Source organism: Lampetra planeri, unplaced genomic scaffold (genome assembly GCF_965212315.1).
Source record: "Lampetra planeri unplaced genomic scaffold, kcLamPlan1.2.h2 scaffold_118, whole genome shotgun sequence".
In the NCBI taxonomy this organism is placed as follows: Eukaryota; Metazoa; Chordata; class Hyperoartia; order Petromyzontiformes; family Petromyzontidae; genus Lampetra; species Lampetra planeri.
The window spans coordinates 102,427-130,043 of record NW_027613893.1 but is presented as its reverse complement, the minus strand read 5'-3'; the positions used below and the strand labels follow the sequence as shown (position 1 = coordinate 130,043).

Sequence of the window (27,617 nt, the reverse complement as noted above, 5' to 3'; positions counted from 1 at the left end):
GACAAACACACCACCACAAACACACCACCATACACGCACACACCCACCCACCACACACCCATGACAAACACACCACCACAAACACACCACCATACACGCACACACCCACCCACCACACACGCACACACCCATGACAAACACACCACCACACCCACCCACCACACACGCACACACCCATGACAAACACACCACCACAAACACACCACCATACACGCACACACCCACCCACCACACACGCACACACCCATGACAAACACACCACCACAAACACACCACCATACACGCACACACCCACCCACCACACACGCACACACCCATGACAAACACACCACCACAAACACACCACCATACACGCACACACCCACCCACCACACACGCACACACCCATGACAAACACACCACCACAAACACACCACCATACACGCACACACCCACCCACCAACCACACACGCACACACCCATGACAAACACACCACCACAAACACACCACCATACACGCACACACCCACCCACCAACCACACACGCACACCCATGACAAACACACCACCACAAACACACCACCATACACGCACACACCCACCCACCAACCACACACGCACACACCCATGACAAACACACCACCACAAACACACCACCATACACGCACACACCCATGACAAACACACCACCACAAACACACCACCACAAACACACCACCATACACGCACACACCCACCCACCACACACGCACACACCCACCACAAACCCACTCACCACCTACACTCACCTGGCTCTGCCTCGCACCCCCCTGCCCCCCCCACCTGCCCTCTAGCACCCAGACCCCCTCTCCCCCCCCACGAGGCTAGCAGCCCCTCACTCACGTGAGCGTGGGCGTGACGGGGAACGGGAGGTGCACCAGCGCGTCGGTGGCGTAAGAGCAGTTGAAGCGCAGCGCGAAGACGGTGCGGTCGATGTGACGCGTCGAGTGTCCGGCGCGAAGCTCGTTCCACAAGGTGACGTGCGTCGCCGTTTGCTGCGAGTGAGACACAGACACACAGAGACACAGAGAGACACAGAGAGACACAGTGACAGAGACAGTCACAGCCACAGAGACACAGGAGAGACACAGACACGCACAGAGACACAGACACAGGAGAGAGACACAGGGCGAAGACGGTGCGGTCGATGTGACGCGTCGAGTGGCCAGCGCCCAGCTCGTTCCACAGCGTGACGTGCGTCGCCGTTTGCTGCGAGACACAGACACAGAGACACAGAGACAGACACACAGACACGCACAGAGACACAGGAGAGACACAGACACAGGAGAGAGGCACAGAGAGAGAGACACAGACACACGAGAGACAGACAAAGACACAGACAGAGACACAGACAGAGACACAGGAGAGAGACACAGGGAGAAGACGGTGCGGTCGATGTGACGCGTCGAGTGGCCGGCGCGAAGCTCGTTCCACAGGGTGACGTGCGTCGCCGTTTGCTGCGGGAGAGAGACACAGACAGAGACACAGACAGAGACACAGACAGTGACACAGACACGGAGACAAGAGAGACACAGAGACACAGAGACACAAACAGAGACAGACAGACACGGAGAAGACTGTGTGGCCGCCGCGCAGCGTGACGTGCGTCAACGTTTGCTGCGAGATGGGTGACCGAGAGGACACAGACAGAGAGAGAGGACACACAGACAATGAACTATTTTTTATTTTACCAGGCAAGGCCCCACGCTTGAAGAGGAGACCTTCTCTTCAAGCGTGGCCGATATCACGATCACGTGTGACCTTCACACACAGCAGAGACCCACAGACTACTCACACACACACAGCAGAGACCCACAGACTACTCACACACACACAGCAGAGACCCACAGACTACTCACACACACACAGCAGAGACCCACAGACTACTCACACACACACAGCAGAGACCCACAGACTACTCACACACACACAGCAGAGACCCACAGACTACTCACACACACACAGCAGAGACCCACAGACTACTCACACACACACAGCAGAGACCCACAGACTACTCACACAGCAGAGACCCACAGACTACTCACACACACACAGCAGAGACCCACAGACTACTCACACACACACAGCAGAGACCCACAGACTACTCACACACACACAGCAGAGACCCACAGACTACTCACACACACACAGCAGAGACCCACAGACTACTCACACACACACAGCAGAGACCCACAGACTACTCACACACACACAGCAGAGACCCACAGACTACTCACACACACACAGCAGAGACCCACAGACTACTCACACACACACAGCAGAGACCCACAGACTACTCACACACACACAGCAGAGACCCACAGACTACTCACACACACACAGCAGAGACCCACAGACTACTCACACACACACAGCAGAGACCCACAGACTACTCACACACACACAGCAGAGACCCACAGACTACTCACACACACACAGCAGAGACCCACAGACTACTCACACACACACAGCAGAGACCCACAGACTACTCACACACACACAGCAGAGACCCACAGACTACTCACACACACACAGCAGAGACCCACAGACTACTCACACACACAGTAGAGACCCACAGACTACTCACACAGTAGAGACCCACAGACTACTCACACAGCAGAGACCCACAGACCACTCACACACAGCAGAGACCCACAGACTACTCACACACACAGCAGAGACCCACAGACTACTCACACACACACACAGAGACCCACAGACTACTCACACACACACACAGAGACCCACAGACTACTCACACACACACACAGAGACCCACAGACTACTCACACACACACACAGAGACCCACAGACTACTCACACACACACACAGAGACCCACAGACTACTCACACACACACACAGAGACCCACAGACTACTCACACACACACACACACACAGAGACCCACAGACTACTCACACACACAGCAGAGACCCACAGACTACTCACACACACAGCAGAGACCCACAGACTACTCACACACACAGCAGAGACCCACAGACTACTCACACACACAGTAGAGACCCACAGACTACTCACACAGTAGAGACCCACAGACTACACACACACACAGCAGAGACCCACAGACTACTCACACACACACAGCAGAGACCCACAGACTACTCACACACACAGTAGAGACCCACAGACTACTCACACAGTAGAGACCCACAGACTACTCACACAGCAGAGACCCACAGACCACTCACACACAGCAGAGACCCACAGACTACTCACACACACAGCAGAGACCCACAGACTACTCACACACACACACAGAGACCCACAGACTACTCACACACACACACACACACAGAGACCCACAGACTACTCACACACACACACAGAGACCCACAGACTACTCACACACACACACAGAGACCCACAGACTACTCACACACACACACAGAGACCCACAGACTACTCACACACACACACACACACAGAGACCCACAGACTACTCACACACACAGCAGAGACCCACAGACTACTCACACACACAGCAGAGACCCACAGACTACTCACACACACAGCAGAGACCCACAGACTACTCACACACACAGTAGAGACCCACAGACTACTCACACAGTAGAGACCCACAGACTACTCACACACACAGCAGAGACCCACAGACTACTCACACACACAGCAGAGACCCACAGACTACTCACACACACAGCAGAGACCCACAGACTACTCACACACACAGTAGAGACCCACAGACTACTCACACAGTAGAGACCCACAGACTACTCACACACACACACAGAGACCCACAGACTTCTCACACACACACACACACAGAGACCCACAGACTCACACACACAGACCCCCACAGTTTGTGGTCCTTACCCCGACCCCCCCCCCCGCCCCCCATCTAACCACCCGACCCCCGTCACACCTCGAGGCGGCTGCCGCAGCTGCCGTGACGCCCGTGCTCGATGTAGAAGGCCAGGGAGGCTCCGGCCTTCTCCACGGAGCCCGGGCAGTCGGAGCCCCCCAGGGACACCTCGCCGGGGCTCACGCCGTGCCAGGCTAGGTACGCCACAGGCAGAGACACGCGGATGTGGTCCGGCCCGCACTGTACGCGCAGGTCGGCCTCTGTGTGGGGGGGGGGGGGGCAGATAGAGACCCATTGATTCAGGAGACCCGTAGACGCAGAAACCCATAGACTCATCATCACACAGAGACCCATAGACTCATCACACAGCAGAGAGCCATTAGACACAAACCCATTGATTCAGGAGACCCAGAGAGCCATTAGACACAAACCCATTGATTCAGGAGACCCGTAGACCCATTAGACACAAACCCATTGAGTCAGAAGTCCCGTAGACCCATTAGACACAAACCCATTGATTCAGGAGACCCGTAGACTCATCACACAGCAGAGAGCCATAGACTCACCAAACAGCAGAGACCCATAGACTCATCACACAGCAGAGACCCATAGACTCATCACACAGCAGAGTCCCATAGACTCATCACACAGCAGAGTCCCATAAACGCATCACACAGCAGAGAGCCATAGACGCATCACACAGCAGAGTCCCATAGACTCATCACACAGCAGAGTCCCATAGACTCATCACACAGCAGAGTCCCATAGACTCATCACACAGCAGAGACCCATAGACTCATCACACAGCAGAGACCCAGAGACTCACCACACAGACCCATCACACAGACCCACAGACTCACACTGCAGAGACCCATAGACTCACCACACAGAGCCACAGACTCACCACACAGCAAAGTCTATGGGTCTCTGTCCACGAGGGAGGGTGGGTGAGGTTTGTCACCAGTGCAGTGGGGCTTGCGTAGACTCACTACACAGACCCATAGACTCACCTCACAGAGACCCATAGACTCACCACACAGACGAGTCTACGGGTCTCTGTCTACGAGGGAGGGAAGGTGGGTGTCCAGGTTTGTCACCAGTGCAGTGGGGCTTGCGGAGACCGTGGGGGCAGATGCAGCGGGAGCCCCGTGGCCCCGGCTCGCACAGCTGGGGGTCGGGGCAGGCAGGCTCGCAGCCACCACCACCCAGGTCATCGTGTCGCTGCTGCTGCTGCGCGGAGTCTGCCAATATCATCAGCAGCAGTAGAATTAGCAAAATCAGTCGAATCAGCAACATCAGCAGCAGTCGAATCGGCAAAATCATCATCAACAGCAGCATCAGTAGAATCAGAAAAATCACCATCATCATCAGCAGCATCAGTAGAATCAGCGAAATCACCATCATCATCAGCAGCAGCGAAATCACCATCATCATCAGCAGCAGCAGCATCAGTAGAATCAGCCAAATCACCATCATCATCATCAGCAGCAGCATCAGTGGAATCAGCAAAATCATCATCATCAGCAAAATCACCATCATCATAAGCATCAGTAAAATCGGCAAACCCACCATCATCATCGGCAGCATCAGTAGAATCGGCAAAATCACCATCATCATCAGCAGCAGCAGGTTTGTAGCGCTACTACACTACCACTCCCCCGCACTACACCACACAGAGACAGACACACAGACAGAGACACAGACAGACAGAGACACAGACACAGACAGAGACACAGACACAGACACAGACACAGACACAGACACAGACACAGACACAGACAGAGACACAGACACAGACACAGACAGAGACACAGACAGAGACACAGACAGAGACACAGACAGACACAGACAAACACACACAAACAGAGACAGACACACACACACAAACTTTACCTGCACCACGTACAACACTGAGCAGGCCGGACTTCAGCTTGTGTCCGAAGCGTCGCGTTCCCTCCTGCAGCAAGAAGGTCAACCGTGAAGCCTTTGGGGTCGGACACGCAGAAGCATCACCACCACCACCACCACCACATGTATCTTCATCCAGCAGTAGATAGACCATGGCAGTGACGATTACACACAGAGAGCAAATGGATCAGACGGACACAGGCGGTGGTAGAGACATCACCACCACCACCGCATCGGTAGCCATCCAGTAGCAGAGATCGCAAACGGGTTTTAATTCCTTACCCGTACCCAGCCGTACCAGGGTCGCAAACGGGTACCCGTACCCGGCCGTACCCGTACCCGGCCAGGTACGGGTAGGGTACGGGTAGGATACGGCCGGGTACCTGATTGCATCCTCTGGGATGAAGCCATGTTGCAGGCGCGATTGGGTTGATGCTAGGAATTTGAATCGTGAGAAGAGACAAGACGTTGGGAAATGAGTGACAGCCGGTGACTCACCAGTGACTCACGGCCTACCCGACTACCCGTACCCGGCCACATCAGAGTCGCAAACGGGTACCCGTACCCTACCCGTACCCGGCTGGGTACGGGTATCGGGTCCCCGATTGCGACCTCTGGGATGAAGCCACGTTGCAGGCGCGGGTGGGTTGATTCTAGGAACTTGAATTGTGAGAAGAGACAAGACGTTGGGAAATGAGTGACAAACGGTGACTCACCAGTGACTCACGGCCTACCCGTACCTGGTCGGGTACGGGTAGCCGGGTATGGGGTAGGGTACGGGTATCGGGTACCCGGTTGCGACCTCTGTCCAGCAGCGATGGACCATGGGGGGGGGGGGGGGGGGCGACGATGACGATCGTCACACCGGGAACCAGGCAGCACCTGGGCCGATGGAGGTCCCCCCGTGAGAGCGTCAGCCTCAGACTCCAGCGGCACCAGTCCAGCGTCGAGCCCGGAACCATCGTCACCATCGACACCACCAGCATCGCCACCAGCACCATCATCACCACCATCACCACCATCGCCATCACCATCACCATCATCACCATCAGTGAGCGAAGCGGTGATGAAAAAAAAAAAGATTTCGTAGAGTATTCCCCCCCCGTCTCCCGTGTAAACTTAAAAAAAACACCCCCACCGCCCACACACTACTCCCCCATCACCCCACCCCCCCCCCATTACCCCCCCCCCCCATCACCCCACACCCCACTCCCCCCCATCAACCCACACCTCACTCCTCACTCCCCCCATCACCCCCCCCCCCCCCATCACTTCACTCCCCCCATCACCTCACACCTCACTCCCCCTGTCACCCGTCACCCCCCCCATCACCCCACTCCCCCCATCACCCCCCCCCCCCCATCACCCTACTCCCCTATCACCCCCACCCCCCATCACCCCACTCCCCCCATCACCCCCACCCCCCATCACCCCCCACCCCCCATCACCCCACTCCCCCCCATCACCCCCCCCCCCATCACCCCACTCCCCCCCATCACCCCCCCCCCCCCCCATCACCTCACACCTCACTCCCCCCATCACACCGCACCTCACTCCCCCCCCTCCGCCCTCACCTTGCGCCACCATTCCCCCGGTATCAGGACCATACGACGACCGCCTCTCCTCCTCCTGCGTCGTCACTTCCGCGTCACCAGCGGCGTCGCCTCCATCCCGCCCCGGAGTTCCAGGAACGCCGCCGTCCACCGGCGGGAAATCCGTGGCAGCCTCCGAGTTGCCACCATCATCATCACCGTCATCGTCATCCCAAACCACCACCGCCACGTCCGGGGAATTGCCCGAAGCGTCCGACGTTGCCGTGGGATTCGGACGCAGAAATTCGGGGCTTCCAAATTCTTCCGTGCGTCCCTCGGTGCCGTACGCAGACTCGGCACCCTCAGAAATTACCGCGGGATTTGGACTCGATTCTGGAATCACGTTCTCATCATCCCGCTGGTCGGGTGTCACGGTGGGAGGCTCCAACTCTTCCGACCGTCCCGACTCTGGGATTATTGTGTCGCCGTCCTGCCGTTTGCCCCTCCCTTCCGCAACTCTCATGGGATTGGAATCGGGAATTCCGGCTTCGAAGGCCTCCGACGACAACGACATTCCCACGAGATGATTCGGGGCGGGGGGAGACGGTTCTGGAAATCCGTTGCGAGAGCGTTTGTCAGTCTCCTTTGAGATTTCCGTGAGATTCGGATCTGGAATTGCGTTGAGCGGCCGTTTGTTCCTCTCTGAGATTTCCGTTAGATTCGGATCTGGAATTGCGTTGAGCGAGTGTTTGTCCGTCTCTGAGATTTCCGTTAGATTCGGATCTGGAATTGCGTTGAGCGGCCGTTTGTCCGTCTTTGAGATTTCAATGGGATTCAGATCTGGAATTGCGTTGAGCGAGCGTTTGTCCGTGTCCTTTAAGATTTCTGTTAGATTCGGATCTGGAAATCCGTTGAGCGGCCGTTTGTCCGTCTCCTTTGAAATGTCCGTGGGATTCTGAGTGCGATTCTGAGCGGTGGCTTCAGACCGCACGGAATCGCGGACACGGGAATTTGAAATCCCTTCGGGGAGGGGGCGGGGAAATAAAAACGGGAATAGAATTAAATTTCGATTTAAAGCTTATTTCGTGACTGCAGGGATTCATCTTCTTGGTTCTTACGGTAAAGTCACGTAGAAGGGAAATAATAAAATAATAAAAATAAAACATAATAGAATACAATTCTCACGACGTTGCGGCCACAACGCAAGCAGCCGTCCTCAGGTGGAGAACAGGTCTGTCAGACGCTGTCTTTCCGACAGACCTGTTCTCCACCTGAGGACGGCTGCTTGCTTTGTGGCCGAAACGTCGTGAGAATTATTTTATCATGTTTAATTTTTATTATTTTATTATTTGCCTTCTACGTGACCTTACCGAAAGAACCAAGAAGGGGAATATAATTACTTTTATTTTGCCGGGTCTAAAACGAGGCCAACAGTTTGCGTTTTAACATCTTAAAACACGATGTTCTAAGGGTAAAACCGCGTCTTATTTTTTCATAATGTAGCAATTATCCAGCGTTTTTTTTTGGAAATCCATATACCAGGCGAGGTAGTTAACATCTCCTAGCCACTGTGATGATGATGAGAGAGAGAAGCAGACTCCAAATTATACAGCAGCAGGCATCGTCAGGGTTTGGATCGAACCCACGACCTCCTGCGTACCAGGCGAGGTAGTCAACATCTCCTAGCCACTGTGATGATGAGAGAGAGAGAGAGAGACGCAGACTCCAAATCTACAGCAGCAGGCGTCGTCAGGGTTTGGATCAAACCCACGACTTCCTGCGTACCAGGCGAGGTAGTCAACATCTCCTAGCCACTGTGATGATGAGAGAGAGAGAGACGCAGACTCCGAATCTACAGCAGCAGGCGTCGTCAGGGTCGGGATCGAACCCACGACCTCCTGTGTACCAGGCGAGGTAGTCAACATCTCCTAGCCACCCTAACATGGATCTCCACGCCAAGTCATGGGGAAGTTTGGTCGATATTCCTTCAGATATTAGGAAGTTCACTGGGGAGCTATGCACTTTGAAATCATCAATTAGATCGGAAAAACTACTACATCTTCAAAACTGCTTCTTGTACCTGGATTGGTCATCCTTGCCCCGCACCTCCGATTAGCGTGGTCGGCTGCGTACGATAGTGCGAAATAAGTTAAGTGTACACACGCGTGTGTGTACGTGTGTGTACACACACACACGTACGCACCAGAGGTGGGACAAAGTCATTATTATGCAAGTCCAAGTCGAGTCGCAAGTCATCAAATTCATGACTCGAGTCTGACTCGAGTCCAAGTCACATGACTCGAGTCCACACCTCTGGTACACACACACACAACAACAACCGCCATTCGCCACCAAGTGGCGGTGACGTCACCACGACGCTTGTGCCAGGACATGTGCACCTTGAGGCTACCACGTGAAGCGTCGAACGCCCGCTGGCAGGAGGTCACGGGGCAGACCCAGCAGGTGCCACGGGTCGACTGACCGAGATGACCGAGATGACTGGCTGATGCACCACCTGTGCCCCCTACTGTGCCAACTTGCTGTGCTTTATCCACCCGGCGCTCCGCTCGTTGTTGTGAGCGTCGCTCCTCCGCCCTCCGTTGTTGTTGGAGGGCGACTGCCTCCAACTGCCCAGTAGCAGCGTCCTTCACGAGCCACGGGTTGACTGCTGTGCCAGGCTAAGTGCAGGAGGTCACGGGGCAGACCCAGCAGGTGCCATGGTTTGACTGCTGTGCCAGGCTAGGTGCAGGAGGAGGTCACGGGACAGACCCAACAGGTGCCATGGGTTGACTGCTGTGCCAGGCTAGGTGCAGGAGGAGGTCACGGGGCAGACCCAGCAGGTGCCATGGTTTGACTGCTGTGCCAGGCTAGGTGCAGGAGGAGGTCACGGGACAGACCCAGCAGGTGCCATGGGTTGACTGCTGTGCCAGGCTAGGTGCAGGAGGTCTCAGGACAGACCCAGCAGGTGCCATGGGTTGACTGCTGTGCCAGGCTAGGTGCAGGAGGAGGTCACGGGACAGACCCAGCAGGTGCAGTGGGTTGACTGCTGTGCCAGGCTAGGTGCAGGAGGAGGTCACGGGACAGACCCAGTAGGTGCCATGGGTTGACTGCTGTGCCAGGCTAGGTGCAGGAGGAGGTCACGGGACAGACCCAGCAGGTGCTGTGGGTTGACTGCTGTGCCAGGCTAGGTGCAGGAGGTGGTCACGGGACAGACCCAGCAGGTGCCATGGGTTGACTGCTGTGCCAGGCTAGGTGCAGGAGGAGGTCACGGGGCAGACCCAGCAGGTGCCATGGGGTTGACTGCTGTGCCAGGCTAGGTGCAGGAGGAGGTCACGGGACAGACCCAGCAGGTGCCACGAGTCGACTGACTCACGTACACACACACACCTACACACACAGACTCACCGGGGATGATCAGGCCTCCATCGGACGTAGAGGCGGATGGAGGTGGGTACATCAGGATACCGTCGTGAGCACCCTCAGATTGGACCACAATGCCGTGCACGCTGGAATCGGGGCAGTCCTGGAAGAATACAAAACGAAGAGGAACGGTCGGGTCACCCCCCCCCCACTCCAGCCCACGCTGGCAATGTCGAAAACGAAGAGGAACGGTCGGGTCACCCCCCCCCCACTCCAGCCCACGCTGGCAATGTCGGGGCAAGTGCCGCCAATTAGGAGCACAGCGGTACCTGGCGCAAGGCCGGCACACGGAGAGAGATAGCGGAGTGAGTGTGAAGCGGTGAGCGTGTGGAGCGGTGAGCGTGTGGAGAGAGCGGTGAGCGTGTGGAGAGAGCGGTGAGCGGGTGCAGAGAGCGGTGAGCGGGTGCAGAGAGCGGTGAGCGGGTGCAGAGAGCGGTGAGCGGGTGCAGAGAGCGGTGAGCGGGTGCAGAGAGCGGTGAGCGGGTGCAGAGAGCGGTGAGCGGGTGCAGAGAGCGGTGAGCGGGTGAGTGTGTAGCGGTGAGCGGGTGAGTGTGTAGCGGTGAGCGGGTGAGTGTGTAGCGGTGAGCGGGTGAGTGTGTAGCGGTGAGCGGGTGAGTGTGTAGCGGTGAGCGAGCGGTGAGCGAGCGGTGAGCGAGCGGTGAGCGAGCGGTGAGCGAGCGGTGAGCGAGCGGTGAGCGAGCGGTGAGCGAGCGGTGAGCGAGCGGTGAGCGAGCGGTGAGCGAGCGGTGAGCGAGCGCGGCACGGAGCCTCTCACCGCCGCGCAGGCCGGGCGCGAGGCCTCCGTGCGGCAGACGCGCACGAGGCAGCGGAGCAGCAGAGGAGCGGGAGGGAGAGGCCACGACCGCCACCGCAAGGGGTCGGTCTCCACGCGGAGCTCCACCGTGGGGCCACGGCCGTTGGGCTCCGCCGCCAGGCTCGCCGCGGGGTGAGACGCACAGCTGAGCGCGGAAGGAAACGTCGTGAGCTGCGGTTCTCTATCGACTGAGATGTACATCACCAAACCCAACCACTAGCTCACCAAGCCAGCCACTCACTCACTCACCAAGCCAACCACTCACTCACTCACTCACCAACCCAACCACTCACTCACCAACCCAACCACTCAATCACCAAGCCAGCCACTCACTCACTCACCAACCCAACCACTCAATCACTCACCAAGCCAACCACTCACTTACTCACCAACCCAACCACTCACTCACTCACCAACCAAACCCCTCACTCACCAACCCAACCCCTCACTCACCAACCCAACCCCTCACTCACTCACTCACTCACCCAACCCCTCACTCACCCAACCTCTCACTCACTCACTCACCCAACCCCTCACTCACCCAACCTCTCACTCACTCACCAAGCCAACCACTCACTCACTCACCAACCCAACCACTCACTCACTCACCAAGCCAACCACTCACTCACTCACCAAGCCAACCACTCACTCACTCACCAAGCCAACCACTCACTCACTCACCAAGCCAACCACTCACTCACTCACCAAGCCAACCACTCACCAACCCAACCACTCACTCACCAACCCAACCACTCACTCACTCACCCAACCCAACCACTCACTCACTCACCAACCCAACCACTCACTCACCAACCCACTCACTCACTCACCAACCCAACCACTCACTCACCAACCCAACCACTCACTCACCAACCCAACCCCTCACTCACCAACCCAACCCCTCACTCACTCACCTCACCCAACCCCCTCACTCACCCAACCTCTCACTCACTCACCAAGCCAACCCACTCACTTACTCACCAACCAAACCCCTCACTCACCAACCCAACCCCTCACTCACCAACCCAACCCCTCACTCACCAACCCAACCCCTCACTCACCCACCAAGCCAACCACTCACTCACCAAGCCAACCACTCACTCACTCACCAAGCCAACCACTCACTCACTCACCAAGCCAACCACTCACTCACTCACCAAGCCAACCACTCACTCACTCACCAAGCCAACCACTCACTCACTCACCAAGCCAACCACTCACTCACTCACCAAGCCAACCACTCACTCACTCACCAAGCCAACCACTCACTCACTCACCAAGCCAACCACTCACTCACTCACCAAGCCAACCACTCACTCACTCACCAAGCCAACCACTCACTCACTCACCAAGCCAACCACTCACTCACTCACCAACCCAACCACTCACTCACTCACCAACCCACTCACTCACTCACCAACCCACTCACTCACTCACCAACCCACTCACTCACTCACCAACCCACTCACTCACCAACCCACTCACTCACTCACCAACCCACTCACTCACCAACCCACTCACTCACTCACCAACCCAACCACTCACTCACCAACCCAACCACTCACTCACTCACCAACCCAGCCACTCACTCACCAACCCAACCACTCACTTACTCACCAACCCAACCACTCACTCACCAACCAAACCCTCACTCACTCACTCACTCACCAACCAAACCCCTCACTCACTCACCAACCCAACCCCTCACTCACCAACCCAACCCCTCACTCACCAACCCAACCCCTCACTCACCAACCCAACCCCTCACTCACCAACCCAACCCCTCACTCACCCACCAAGCCAACCACTCACTCACTCACCAAGCCAACCACTCACTCACTCACCAACCCAACCACTCACTCACTCACCAACCCAACCCCACTAGCGACACCCAACCCACCTGCTCACCAAGTCACCAAGCCAACCACTCACCAAGCCAACCACCCACCCACCCAACCCCTTGGCCACCCACTCACCAACCCAACCACTCGGCCACCCACTTGCCTACCCCACCCACCAACCCAACCCCTCACCAACCCAACCCCTCACCCAATCACCAACCCCTCACCCAATCACCAACCCAAACACTCGGCCATCCACTCACCAACCCAACCACCCACCAACACAACCCCTCACCAACCCAACCCACACCCACCCATGTCGCACGAGGTAGATGTTGGCCCAGCTGATGTTGAGGGATCCGAGCCAACAATCTCGGACAAGCAACACGGGCGATGACGACGATGACGACGGCGATGATGATGACGAAGAGAAGGAGGAGGAAGTTTCATTGTCGCCAGACGCCCAGCTCAGGTGGAGACGCACGGACAGAGTTGCGTCCTGCGGAGACACCCGCAGGTGCACCTGTGGGACAGAGGGAGGGCGACACACGCGGAGAGACACACACACACACACACACGGAGAGAGAGACACACACACACACACACACGGAGAGAGAGACACACACACACACACACACGGAGAGAGAGACACACACACACACACACGGAGAGAGAGACACACACACACACACGCACGGAGAGAGAGACCACACACACACACGCACGGAGAGAGAGACACACACACACGCACGGAGGAGAGAGACACACACACACACGCACGGAGAGAGAGACACACACACACACGGAGAGACACACGGAGAGAGAGACACACACACACACGGAGAGACACACGGAGAGAGAGACACACACACACACGGAGAGACACACGGAGAGAGAGACACACACACACACACACGGAGAGACACACGGAGAGAGAGACACACACACACACACACGGAGAGAGAGACACACACACACACGGAGAGAGAGACACACACACACACACACGGAGAGAGAGACACACACACACACACACACGGAGAGAGAGACACACACACACACACACACGGAGAGAGAGACACACACACACACACACGGAGAGAGAGACACACACACACACACACGGAGAGAGAGACACACACACACACACGGAGAGAGAGACACACACACACACACACACGGAGAGAGAGACACACACACACACACACGGAGAGAGAGACACACACACACACACACACACGGAGAGAGAGACACACACACACACACGGAGAGAGAGACACACACACACACACACACGGAGAGAGAGACACACACACACACACGGAGAGAGAGACACACACACACGGAGAGAGACACACACACACGGAGAGAGAGACACACACACACACACGGAGAGAGAGACACACACACACACACACACACGGAGAGAGAGACACACACACACGGAGAGAGAGACACACACACACACACACGGAGAGAGAGACACACACACACACACGGAGAGAGAGACACACACACACACACACGGAGAGAGAGAGACACACACACACACACACGGAGAGAGAGAGACACACACACACACACGGAGAGAGAGAGACACACACACACACACGGAGAGAGAGACACACACACACACGGAGAGAGAGACACACACACACACACACGGAGAGACACACACACACACGGAGAGAGAGACACACACACACACACACGGAGAGAGAGACACACACACACACACGGAGAGAGAGACACACACACACACACACGGAGAGAGAGACACACACACACGGAGAGAGAGACACACACACACGGAGAGAGAGACACACACACACACGGAGAGAGAGACACACACACACACGGAGAGAGAGACACACAACACACACACGGAGAGAGAGACACACACACACACGGAGAGAGAGACACACACACACACACGGAGAGAGAGACACACACACACACACACGGAGAGAGAGACACACACACACACACGGAGAGAGAGACACACACACACGGAGAGAGAGACACACACACACGGAGAGAGAGACACACACACACGGAGAGAGAGACACACACACACGGAGAGAGAGACACACACACACGGAGAGAGAGACACACACACACACACACACGGAGAGAGAGACACACACACACACACACGGAGAGAGAGACACACACACACACACGGAGAGAGAGACACACACACACACACACACGGAGAGAGAGACACACACACACACACACGGAGAGAGAGACACACACACACGGAGAGAGAGACACACACACACGGAGAGAGAGACACACACACACGGAGAGAGAGACACACACACACACAGAGAGAGACACACACACACACGGAGAGAGAGACACACACACACACACACGGAGAGAGAGACACACACACACACACACGGAGAGAGAGACACACACACACACACACGGAGAGAGAGACACACACACACACGGAGAGAGAGACACACACACACACACGGAGAGAGAGACACACACACACACACACGGAGAGAGAGACACACACACACACACACGGAGAGAGAGACACACACACACACACGGAGAGAGAGACACACACACACACACGGAGAGAGAGACACACACACACACACACGGAGAGAGAGACACACACACACACACGGAGAGAGAGACACACACACACACACACGGAGAGAGAGACACACACACACACACACGGAGAGAGAGAGACACACACACACACACGGAGAGAGAGACACACACACGGAGAGAGAGACACACACACGGGAGAGAGACACACACACGGAGAGAGAGACACACACACGGAGAGAGAGACACACACACACACACGGAGAGAGAGACACACACACACACACACGGAGAGAGAGACACACACACACACACACGGAGAGAGAGACACACACACACACACACGGAGAGAGACACACACACACACACACGGAGAGAGAGACACACACACACACACGGAGAGAGAGACACACACACACACACGGAGAGAGAGACACACACACACACACGGAGAGAGAGACACACACACACACACGGAGAGAGAGACACACACACACACACGGAGAGAGAGACACACACACACGGAGAGAGAGACACACACACACGGAGAGAGAGACACACACACACGGAGAGAGAGACACACACACACGGAGAGAGAGACACACACACACACACGGAGAGAGAGACACACACACACACACGGAGAGAGAGACACACACACACACACGGAGAGAGAGACACACCACACACACACGGAGAGAGAGACACACACACGGAGAGAGAGACACACACACGGAGAGAGAGACACACACACGGAGAGAGAGACACACACACGGAGAGAGAGACACACACACGGAGAGAGAGACACACACACGGAGAGAGAGACACACACACGGAGAGAGAGACACACACACGGAGAGAGAGAGACACACACACGGAGAGAGAGAGACACACACACGGAGAGAGAGACACACACACACACGCGGAGAGAGAGACACACACGCGGAGAGAGACACGATTTGGATAAACGAGACGGGAGGGTAACGAGCGATCAGAAGAGCGAGCGGGGATTTCAGGTTCTCCCGCGTCTCCTCGGGGTAATTGGACGGACGTCGTCGTCATCATCGTGGCGACTCACCGTGGTATTGGCCAGAATCAAGGTGTTGGTGTTGCTGGAAAGAAAAAAGAACAGACGGAGTCAGCGCCACCATCTATGTAAACATCACCACCACCACAATCTTTACCACAATGTATACCAACATTACCACCATCACCACAATCTTTACCACCACCACAATGTATACCAACATTACCACCATCACCACAATCTTTACCACCACCACAATGTATACCAACATTACCACCATCACCACCACAATCTTTACCACCACCACAATGTATACCAACATTACCACCATCACCACCACAATCTTTACCACCACCACAATGTATACCAACATTGCCACCACCACCACCACAATCTTTACCACCACTACCACCACAATGTATACCAACATTACCACCACTACCACCACCACCACCACCACCACAATCTATACCACAAATAGCACCACCACAATGTATACCACCACTACCACCACCACCACCAGCAGCACCAGCACCTGGCTGGGATGACGATGGGGTAGGCGGCCTGTGCCGTGGGGCGGCGTGGGTAGGGGCACGAGTAGGTGATGGAGAAGTCTCCTCCGTCATCTCCTCCCACGACAACCTTGTTCACGTACCACAGGTGTGTCCCGTTGTCCTGGGTGGGGAGGTGGTGGTGGGGAGGGTGGTGGTGGTGAGGTGGTAGTTGGTGGTGGGGAGGTGGTGGTGGGGAGGTGGTGGTGAGGTGGTGGGGGGGATGGTAGTGGTGGTGGGGGGATGGTGGTGGGGAGGTGGTGGCGAGGTGGTAGTTGGTGGTGGGGAGGTGGTGGTGAGGTGGTGGGGAGGGTGGTGGTGGTGAGGTGGTGGGGGGATGGTAGTGGTGGTGGGGGGATGGTGGTGGGGAGGGTGAGGTGGTGGTGGGGGTGAGGAGGTGGTGATTTAACTACACATATGGACCATCTTACTTGACAGGCACTATTCTTCAGTTACCGTATAGTTTCTTCTTCCTTTTCTCACACTGGTTTTCCTACTTAAAGTTTTACCACATATAATTGGCAAATCTAGAATTAATCCCAGCAACGTAGCAAAGTGCTGTTTCATCTACATAACAAAAGGCTCAGTCCCATTTACACCTTTACATCAACTGCACCTTAACAACTCTTGGAACCTCCCAGTTCAACCAGTCTACACAACAAAGACTCATTCCTGGCAGCGTGCTTCAGCCGCACCGAACCTCACAAAAATAATATCCAGGGGCCTACCTTGGCTCCTCCCACCCTCAACCAGTATATATACAAGGACTGTTATCTTGGAATTTCTCTTTACTTGATACAGCTATCGTGCTGTGACGGTTCCACCTGAAGACGGAAGCTTGTGTTGCCTCCGAAACGTCGTCATTTTTATTCTATTTTTATTTTATTAATTTAAATTTTTTTACCCACGTGACTTCACCAAACAAACACCTAAGAATACGAATTCTTGCAGTCACGAAAGCTTCAAATCTAGAATCGAGTCTCTGCACCTCCACAAGGCGAGTGCCTCCGGGCGGGGCGGCGGAGGGGCGGGGGCGGGCGGGCGGGCGGGCGGCGACTCTCTCCTACCCGGATCTCGGCGTCGCACATGCGGCTGGCGTCGTAGCGGAAGGAAAGCGCCGAGCCGGTTCCGGTGACCAGCCGCTCTCGGCGGGCCGCGCAGGACGGGTTGGCGGACCGCGGGGGGCCCCGGGGGGCCGCTGCGGCGGGGCCCCCCACGGCACGGGGGGCCCACGCCGCCAGCAGCTCCGCGGAGAGACGCAGGAGGACCCGCGAGGCGCCGCAGTCGAGCCATAAAGCGGACGCCGAGGTGGTGGTGTTGGTGGTGTTGGCTGCCGTGGGGACGGGAGGGGAGGGAGGAGATTGATGCGCCCACCCACCCAACCCCTCGGCCACCCACCCACTCACCAACCCACCCAACCACTCGGCCACCCACCCACTCACCAACCCACCCAACCACTTGGCCACCCACCCACTCACCAACCCACCCAACCACTTGGCCACCCACCCACTCACCAACCCACCCAACCACTCGGCCACCCACCCACTCACCAACCCACCCACCCACTCACCAACTCAACCACTCGGCCACCCACCCAACTACTTGGCCACCCGCTCACCAACCCACCCACTCACCAACCCGCTCACCAACCCACCCGCTCACCAACCCACCCGCTCACCAACCCAACAACCCAACCACTCGGCCACCCGCTCACCAACCCAACCACTCGGCCACCCGCTCACCCACCGCCCCACCCTCACCCACCCACGCAGTTCGCGTTCGAAGAATCGACGGGGCACACGCAGGTGAACCTTGACCCCTGGGCGATGCAGGGAAGTTTCAGGTCACAGGGGTTGGGATCGCAACCTGGAGAGGGTCAACGTGGGGTCAATCGGTGTGGCTCCAGCAGCAGTAGCACCACCACCACCATCAGCAGGACCACCACCATCATCAACAGCAGCAGGACCACCACCACCATCAACAGCAGTACCACCACCACCATCATCATCACCACCACCATCATCATCATCATCAGAAACCATCGTTGACAGCAAATCCATTAAGTGGCAGCATCATCGGTAGAGGACTCTAGCATCATTAGAATCCACATCGTTGAAATCGGTGGCAGAATCATCATCAGCAAACAATGTTGCGAGTTGTATCAGCAGCAGACACGGCCAGAGAGAGAAACACCCAGATCCAGGGCTTGAACCCAGGATCTCAGTGTCTCCGACACGGCCACTATGAACCCCTGAGAGAGAGAGACACCCAGACCCAGGGCTTGAACCCAGGATCTCAGTGTCTCTGACACGGCCATCGCGAACCCCCTGAGAGAGAGAGAGAGACACCCAGACCCAGGGCTTGAACCCAAACTCTCAGTGTCTCTAACACGGCCATCGTGAACCCCCTTAGAGAGAGAGACACCCAGACCCAGGGCTTGAACCCAGGATCTCAGTGTCTCTGACACGGCCATCGCGAACCCCCTGAGAGAGAGAGACACCCAGACCCAGGGCTTGAACCCAGGATCTCAGTGTCTCTGACACGGCCATCGTGAACCCCCTTAGAGAGAGAGACACCCAGACCCAGGGCTTGAACCCAGGATCTCAGTGTCTCTGACACGGCCATCACGAACCCCCTGAGAGAGAGAGACACCCAGACCCAGGGCTTGAACCCAGGATCTCAGTGTCTCCGACACGGCCACTATGAACCCCTGAGAGAGAGAGACACCCAGACCCAGGGCTTGAACCCAGGATCTCAGTGTCTCTGACACGGCCATCGCGAACCCCCTGAGAGAGAGAGAGACACCCAGACCCAGGGCTTGAACCCAAACTCTCAGTGTCTCTAACACGGCCATCGTGAACCCCCTTAGAGAGAGAGACACCCAGACCCAGGGCTTGAACCCAGGATCTCAGTGTCTCTGACACGGCCATCGCGAACCCCCTGAGAGAGAGAGAGACACCCAGACCCAGGGCTTGAACCCAAACTCTCAGTGTCTCTAACACGGCCATCGTGAACCCCCTTAGAGAGAGAGACACCCAGACCCAGGGCTTGAACCCAGGATCTCAGTGTCTCTGACACGGCCATCGTGAACCCCCTTAGAGAGAGAGACACCCAGACCCAGGGCTTGAACCCAGGATCTCAGTGTCTCTGACACGGCCATCGCGAACCCCCTGAGAGAGAGAGACACCCAGACCCAGGGCTTGAACCCAGGATCTCAGTGTCTCTGACACGGCCATCGTGAACCCCCTTAGAGAGAGAGACACCCAGACCCAGGGCTTGAACCCAGGATCTCAGTGTCTCAGACACAGCCACTATGAACCCCCTGAGAGAGAGACACCCAGACCCAGGGCTTGGACCCAGGCTCTCAGTGTATCTGACACAGCCACTATGAACCCCCTGAGAGAGAGACACCCAGACCCAGGGCTTGGACCCAGGCTCTCAGTGTATCTGACACGGCCACTATGAACCCCCTGAGAGAGAGACACCCAGACCCAGGGCTTGGACCCAGGCTCTCAGTGTATCTGACACAGCCACTATGAACCCCCTGAGAGAGAGACACCCAGACCCAGGGCTTGGACCCAGGCTCTCAGTGTATCTGACACAGCCACTATGAACCCCCTGAGAGAGAGACACCCAGACCCAGGGCTTGAACCCAGGCTCTCAGTGTATCTGACACAGCCACTATGAACCCCCTGAGAGAGAGACACCCAGACCCAGGGCTTGGACCCAGGCTCTCAGTGTATCTGACACAGCCACTATGAACCCCCTGAGAGAGAGACACCCAGACCCAGGGCTTGAACCCAGGCTCTCAGTGTATCTGACACAGCCACTATGAACCCCCTGAGAGAGAGACACCCAGACCCAGGGCTTGGACCCAGGCTCTCAGTGTCTCTGATGGAAGTCTTAAGAATTCACCATTCGGGGAGGCAGAGGCAAGAGGTGGCAAGGAGATGCTGATGATGATGACGAGGATCCATGTCCATTGTGTCAAGGAGGCTGGGTGGGACACACGCAGTTCCATCTGGGAAAACATCATTAGCACCATCATCAGCATCACCATCATCATCATCAGCAGCATCAGGACCACCAACACCATCAGCAGGAGCACCACCACCACCATCGTCACCATCATCAGCACCACCACCACCATCGTCACCATCATCAGCACCACCACCACCATCGTCATCAGCACCACCACCATCAGCACCACCACCATCATCAGCACCACCACCATCATGAGCAGCATCACCACCATCATCAGCACCACCACCATCACCATCATCATCAGCACCACCACCATCATCAGCACCACCATCATCACCACCACCACCACCACCACCGTCATCATCATGACCATCAGCACCATCAACATCAGCACCACCACCACCACCACCATCATCATCATCAGCACCACCACCACCACCACCACGACCATCATCATCAGCACCACCACCACGACCATCATCATCAGCACCACCACCACGACCATCATCAGCAGGACTACCACCACCACCATCATCAGCACCACCACCACCATCATCAGCAGCACCACATTGGAATGTATCCGCTATACAGAGAGGCGAGTGACCAATTGCAAGTAAAAAAATGGTGGCGATGTATAAAAACTAAAATCACGTAATAACAACACTTTTAATCAAGTTTACGACGCTCACACGAGTTTATTGTTTGTAAGAACGCGACAAATGGTCTCTGTTGCTACTCACACGCTCGGTTGACAGCGACTCGCAACAAATTCGTAGCAACATTTCCCCTCAGGGAGTCGCCAATCTTTAAAAATATTTTTTTTTTACTTCCAAATCTTCCCCCTTTCGCTTCTCGTCGTTACGCCGCTTTTAAAACGATCGTAAATAACAAACAAAAAAGCCCTCTGATAAATTACTTCAACGTAAGGAAAATAATCATTTTTTTTTTGGCGGGAACGGGTTCTGAAGCCTTTTCACGTTGCAGTGACGAGGCCCAGGCAACGCCTCGGCCTTGTTTCCCGCCCTTTTTTAAATCTTCCCCCCACACCCCCCAACAACAGCCAATTAATTAATTATCTGCACGGTGATTGGTTGATTCGGCTCATTTGCATATTTATTGGTTTCGCGCGTGCCGCCTGCCTGCCCGCCCGCCCGCGTTCGATTCCCGCCTCCGGAAATTAAATTTAATAAAATTAGTGGGTGGGTGAATGGGTGGATGTGTGGGTGGGTAAGTGGATGGATGTATAAATGGGTGTATGAATAAATTGGTGGGTGGGTGAATGGATGGGTGGGTGAGTGGGTAAATGGGTGGGTGGGTGAATGAGTGGATGGGTGAATGAGTGGATGGGTGAATGAGTGGATGGGTGAATGAGTGGGTGAATGAATGGGTGGGTGAATGAGTGGGTGGGTGAATGAGTGGGTGGGTGAATGAGTAGGTGGGTGAATGGGTGGGTGAATGAATGGGTGGGTGAATGAGTGGGTGGGTGAATGAGTGGGTGGGTGAATGAGTGGGTGGGTGAATGAGTAGGTGGGTGAATGGGTGGGTGAATGAATGGGTGGGTGAATGAGTGGGTGGGTGAATGAGTGGGTGGGTGAATGAGTGGGCGGCTAAATGAGTGGGTGGCTAAATGAGTGGGTGGGTGAATGGGTGGGTGAATGAGTAGGTGGGTGAATGAGTGGGTGGGTGAATTAGTGGGCGGCTAAATGAGTGGGTGGGTGAATGAGTGGGTGGGTGAATGAGTGGGTGGGTGAATGAGTGGGTGGGTGAATTAGTGGGTGGGTGAATGAGTGGGTGGGTGAATTAGTGGGTGGGTGAATGAGTAGGTGGGTGAATGAGTAGGTGGGTGAATGAGTGGGCGGCTAAATGAGTGGGTGGGTGAATGGGTGGGTGAATGAGTGGGTGGGTGAATGGGTGGGTGAATGCGTGGGTGGGTGAATGAGTGGGTGGGTGGGTGAATGCATAAATTAGTGAGTGGGTGTGTAATGACTCTCGGACGACACAAACTGCAGAGGGTTTCTTTAGTGAAACTTGGGGGCCGTCCATAAATGACGTCACGCACCTAGGGGGGGGGGGGGGGGTCAGACATTTGTGACGAAGTGTGACGAGGGGGGGGGGTTGAGAAATGTGACGTCACATCAAAATGCGCAACTAAATAAATTTAGATTTTTTTTTTCGATTTAAAGCTTTCGTGACTGCAGGGATTCATCTTCTTGGTTCTTTCGGTAAAGTCACGTAGAAGGGAAATAATAAAATTATAAAAATAAAACATTTAATAATTCTCACGACGTTTCGGCTACAACGCAAGCAGCCGTCCTCAGGTGAAGAACAGGTCTGTTGGAAAGACGCTGTTTTATTATTATTTCCCTTCTACGTGACTTTACCGAAAGAACCAAAATATAGATTTCTTATAATAACACTTTGTTATAACACTATTTGTATATAACGCTGTTTGTTATAACAACACTACAATGACAATAGTTTAAAGCGATTTGAAGCACGTTTTATTTTCAAAATGGAAATATGGTTTTGGGGGGGGGGGCAGAGCTTTGTGACGTCATATTTGAGGGGGGGGGGGTCTGACATTTTACGACGCCGTGTGACGAGGGGGGGGGGGGGTCAAAAATCGTCCATAATCGCGTGACGTCATTTATGGACGGCCCTTTGGTCGCTTCACAGCAGAGGTCGCAAACGGGTTTTGATTCCTTACCCGTACCCGGCCGCACCAGGGTCGCAAACGGGTACCCGTACCCTACCCGTACCCGGCCGGGTACGGGTAGGGTACGGGTATCCGGTACCTGATTGCGACCTCTGGGATGAAGCCACGTTGCAGGCGCGGGTGGGTTGATTCTAGGAACTTGAATTGTGAGAAGAGACAAGACGGTGGGAAATAAGTGACAAATGGTGACTCACCAGTGACTCACGGCCTTCTCACTCATTGGTTGGGGTGAGTCACGTGTGGCTACCCGTACCCGGCCGCACCAGGGTCGCAAACGGGTACCCGTACCCGGCCGGGTATCAGGTAGGGTAGGGTACGGGTATCGGGTACCCGGTTGCGACCTCTGCAGCAGCCCCGATTCTCGCTCCTCGCTCCTTTTTATCCCCGGCGTGGTCATCCCTCCGCTCCTGGCCACGATCTGGAGATTCCAGATGGTTCCCTTCTCTGTCACCTAGCCTGCGCGTGACCGCTAGTCCACGCACCGTCTTTACAGGTGGGCAAATGAGTGGGTGGTTAAATTATTGGGTGTGTGAATAAATTAGTGAGTGGGTGCTAGTGTTAATTCGTGGGTGAGTGTGAGTGGTAAAGTGAGTTGGTTGGTGAGTGGTTGGGTGGTAGAGCAAGTTGGTGGGTTGATGAGTGGTTGGGTGGTAGAGTGAGTTTGTGGGTGGATGAGTGGTAGAGTTTGTGGGTGGATGAGTGGTAGAGTTTGTGGGTGGGCGAGTGGATGAGTCAATGCCTGGGTGGATGAGGGAATGAGTAGGTGGGTAAGTAAACGAGTAGGTGGGTGGTTGGGCGAGTGAACGATTGGGTGGGTGGGTGAATGGATAGATGAGTGAACAAGTGGGTGGATGACACGGCCATTCCATCATGAACCCACTCACACGGCACTGACAGATCTAAGGCACAAACCACGTGTCTGCAACGTTATTTCACGTCCTGGCGACTTTATTTATTCCTTCTAGATTTGAAGCTTTCGTGACTGCAATGATTCATATTCTTAGGTTTTTTCGGTAAAGTCACGTAGGTAAAAACATTAAAATGTAAAATAAAATAAAAATCACGTTTCGGAGGCAACACAAGCTTCCGTCTTCAGGTGGTACAGTCACAGCCACGACAGCTGTATCAAGTAAACGAGAGATTGCAGGAGTTACCACTGCGTTTATATAATGGTTGGAGGTGGTGGGGCAAGGGCCGCATACTTATTATTAATATGGTAAGGTGAGGCTTGAGACTAAGAATAGACTGCATAACAAAGGCTGAGCCTTTGTTATGGAGAGGTGCGGTTTGTGACTCAACCTGTAACAAGAAGACCACCACTAAACATGGTACAACAGTAATGGTTGTCTGTCAAATAAGATTGGCAAATAATTGTAGTTAAATCTTTTTTGCATGGTTAATCACATCTTTCCAATGATTACTCAGTTTGTAACCGTCATCACGGTTGAAATTATGTCTGTGTTTGTATATTTGTATGGCTTCGTGTACAAACCTTTGATGGTAGCCGGGAGGTTTGCAGAGAACCTTGGTCTCGGAAAATACAATTTCATGAGAGCCCACCGAGTTGTAGCAATGATCGGCAACGGCAGAAGAATCAGTTCTGCCGTGTTTCAGATCTGACTTGTGCTCGCGGACACGATCAGAAACATGACGTTTCGTTTCTCCAAATTAGCAATCACCACAAATGCAACTCAATTTGTAGACTCCAGGATACTGTAAGTCAGGAACGACATCCTTCACAGATGGAATCAAATCACGGATTTTATGCACTGTACTGAATCGGACTTGGATCTTATGTTTGTTTAGAATTTTGGAGATCTTTTTGGTCACGCCTGCTATGTATGGCAACGTGATAGTTTTGGTCGGAGTTATTTATAACCGATAATAACACTCTTACAATATATTTACGATATTAACAATATATTTACAATAATAACAATTTACAAAACGATGACTTCATGTACAATGCAACATATTAAATTATTACCTTTTTTAAACACTCACACACCACGTGGTGGGCCTAGGCAGGCTTCTAGCCCCAGTGCCTGCACCAGGCCTCCCTCTCCCCACTCCCCATGTCCTGGGAACCGTGTGGCAAGATCACTCCCTCCCTCATCCTCCTCCTTTAAAGACTGTCACCGGATGAAAACCAACATGGGTTGGAGTCTGGGGTAAGGGTGGGCACGCCGCCCTGGCTAGGCTACTGGGCTGAGTGTGGGGTGAGCGTGTGGCGAGTGCAGTGAGCGTGGCTGTGTCCAGTGCATGTGTAGAGTAGTGGCGTCCGCGCGCTGGACAGTGCACATGACGTCACGTCTCCTAGGGTACTTAAGGGATACCCCGTGACGTGAGTGGGGTCACTGTGGGAACGGGTAAAGTAAACATGTTGAAGAGGGAACCAGGGGTAGAGAGAGGGATCGAATAGGGAGTCTGGGGAGAAGCCGGTGGTAGCCGTAGAGGTGCTTTTCTCTCCGCTCGGTGGAGTCGGTAGACTACACGATCCGACACGAGAGACCGGAGCTAGCCGGCAGGGACCCGGACTCAAGAGTAGGACCACCCCTAGCCACTGGGAGTTGTGTACCCTGCTGTGTAATATTGATAAGCTTTAATAAACCCTGGCAAAAGCCCCTAACTTACCTCCGTCAGGAACTACTCAACACATGTGTGGTGACCGCTATTGAGTCGTCTGACACAGCTGAACCCTACGGGAGTGCGAGTGTGTGGTGCGTGTATATACAGGTAGTTCCCGGGTTACGATGGGTCCGACTTCCGATATTTTGATCTTACGATGGCGATATCGATACGACAAAATTGAAAAATATTTTACATTTCGCGTGGCAAGCAAACGCAGCAGCGTACGAGGTACGGTGCTGTACTTTAATCACCGCCATCCCTCCTCTTCCGACAACTAAGTTAATGTAGCCATCAACAACCTAACATCATATTCTTAGTTTTTTTCGGTAAAGTCACGTAGGTAAAAAATTAATAAAAGTAAAATAAAATAAAAATCACGACGTTTCGATTGCAACACAAGCAATCGTCATCAGGTATAAATGAAATAGCAACAAAAAATTCTAACCAGAAAAACTATAGACAGACATATAAGCAGACAGATATCACCAAGATACAGAGAGAGTAACACAGGTACAGAGAGGGAGATCGTCTCTGTTGAGTGGCCTTAAATAGGCAGAGGGGGGCGGGGGCAGAGAGATGGAGGGGGTTAGATACAAAATTAACATGTCAATGAGTGCGGAAAACGCGTAGTAAAGTAAGACAAGTTTGAACATTAGTAGAGAGGGAGAAAGAACACACTAAATTAAACATCGTTCAAGTATGCAGACGACGGACAGAATCTTGGAGAGTACAGTACAATAATACGATACGTTCAAT

General features: G+C 54.6%; 1 protein-coding gene across 1 annotated transcript in view; it reads right to left on the bottom strand.

The window, feature by feature from the left end:
- LOC144738829 (uncharacterized) overlaps positions 1-22,503 on the bottom strand; it is a 31,177-nt gene extending 8,674 nt beyond the window's left edge. The window contains exons 1-15 of the mRNA XM_078621817.1: positions 22,255-22,503; positions 21,446-21,551; positions 19,295-19,396; positions 18,598-18,860; positions 17,515-17,654; positions 17,031-17,064; positions 13,690-13,898; positions 11,496-11,679; positions 10,706-10,823; positions 7,343-8,320; positions 6,651-6,886; positions 5,754-5,817; positions 4,958-5,101; positions 3,921-4,120; positions 862-1,013 (exon numbers count right to left, since the gene is read on the bottom strand). Coding sequence (XP_078477943.1) covers positions 862-1,013; positions 3,921-4,120; positions 4,958-5,101; positions 5,754-5,817; positions 6,651-6,886; positions 7,343-8,320; positions 10,706-10,823; positions 11,496-11,679; positions 13,690-13,898; positions 17,031-17,064; positions 17,515-17,654; positions 18,598-18,860; positions 19,295-19,396; positions 21,446-21,551; positions 22,255-22,296 — 2,972 coding nt within the window. The 5' untranslated portion in view covers positions 22,297-22,503. The remainder of the gene's footprint in view (positions 1-861; positions 1,014-3,920; positions 4,121-4,957; positions 5,102-5,753; positions 5,818-6,650; positions 6,887-7,342; positions 8,321-10,705; positions 10,824-11,495; positions 11,680-13,689; positions 13,899-17,030; positions 17,065-17,514; positions 17,655-18,597; positions 18,861-19,294; positions 19,397-21,445; positions 21,552-22,254) is intronic.
- Between the last annotated feature and the right edge of the window lie 5,114 nt (positions 22,504-27,617).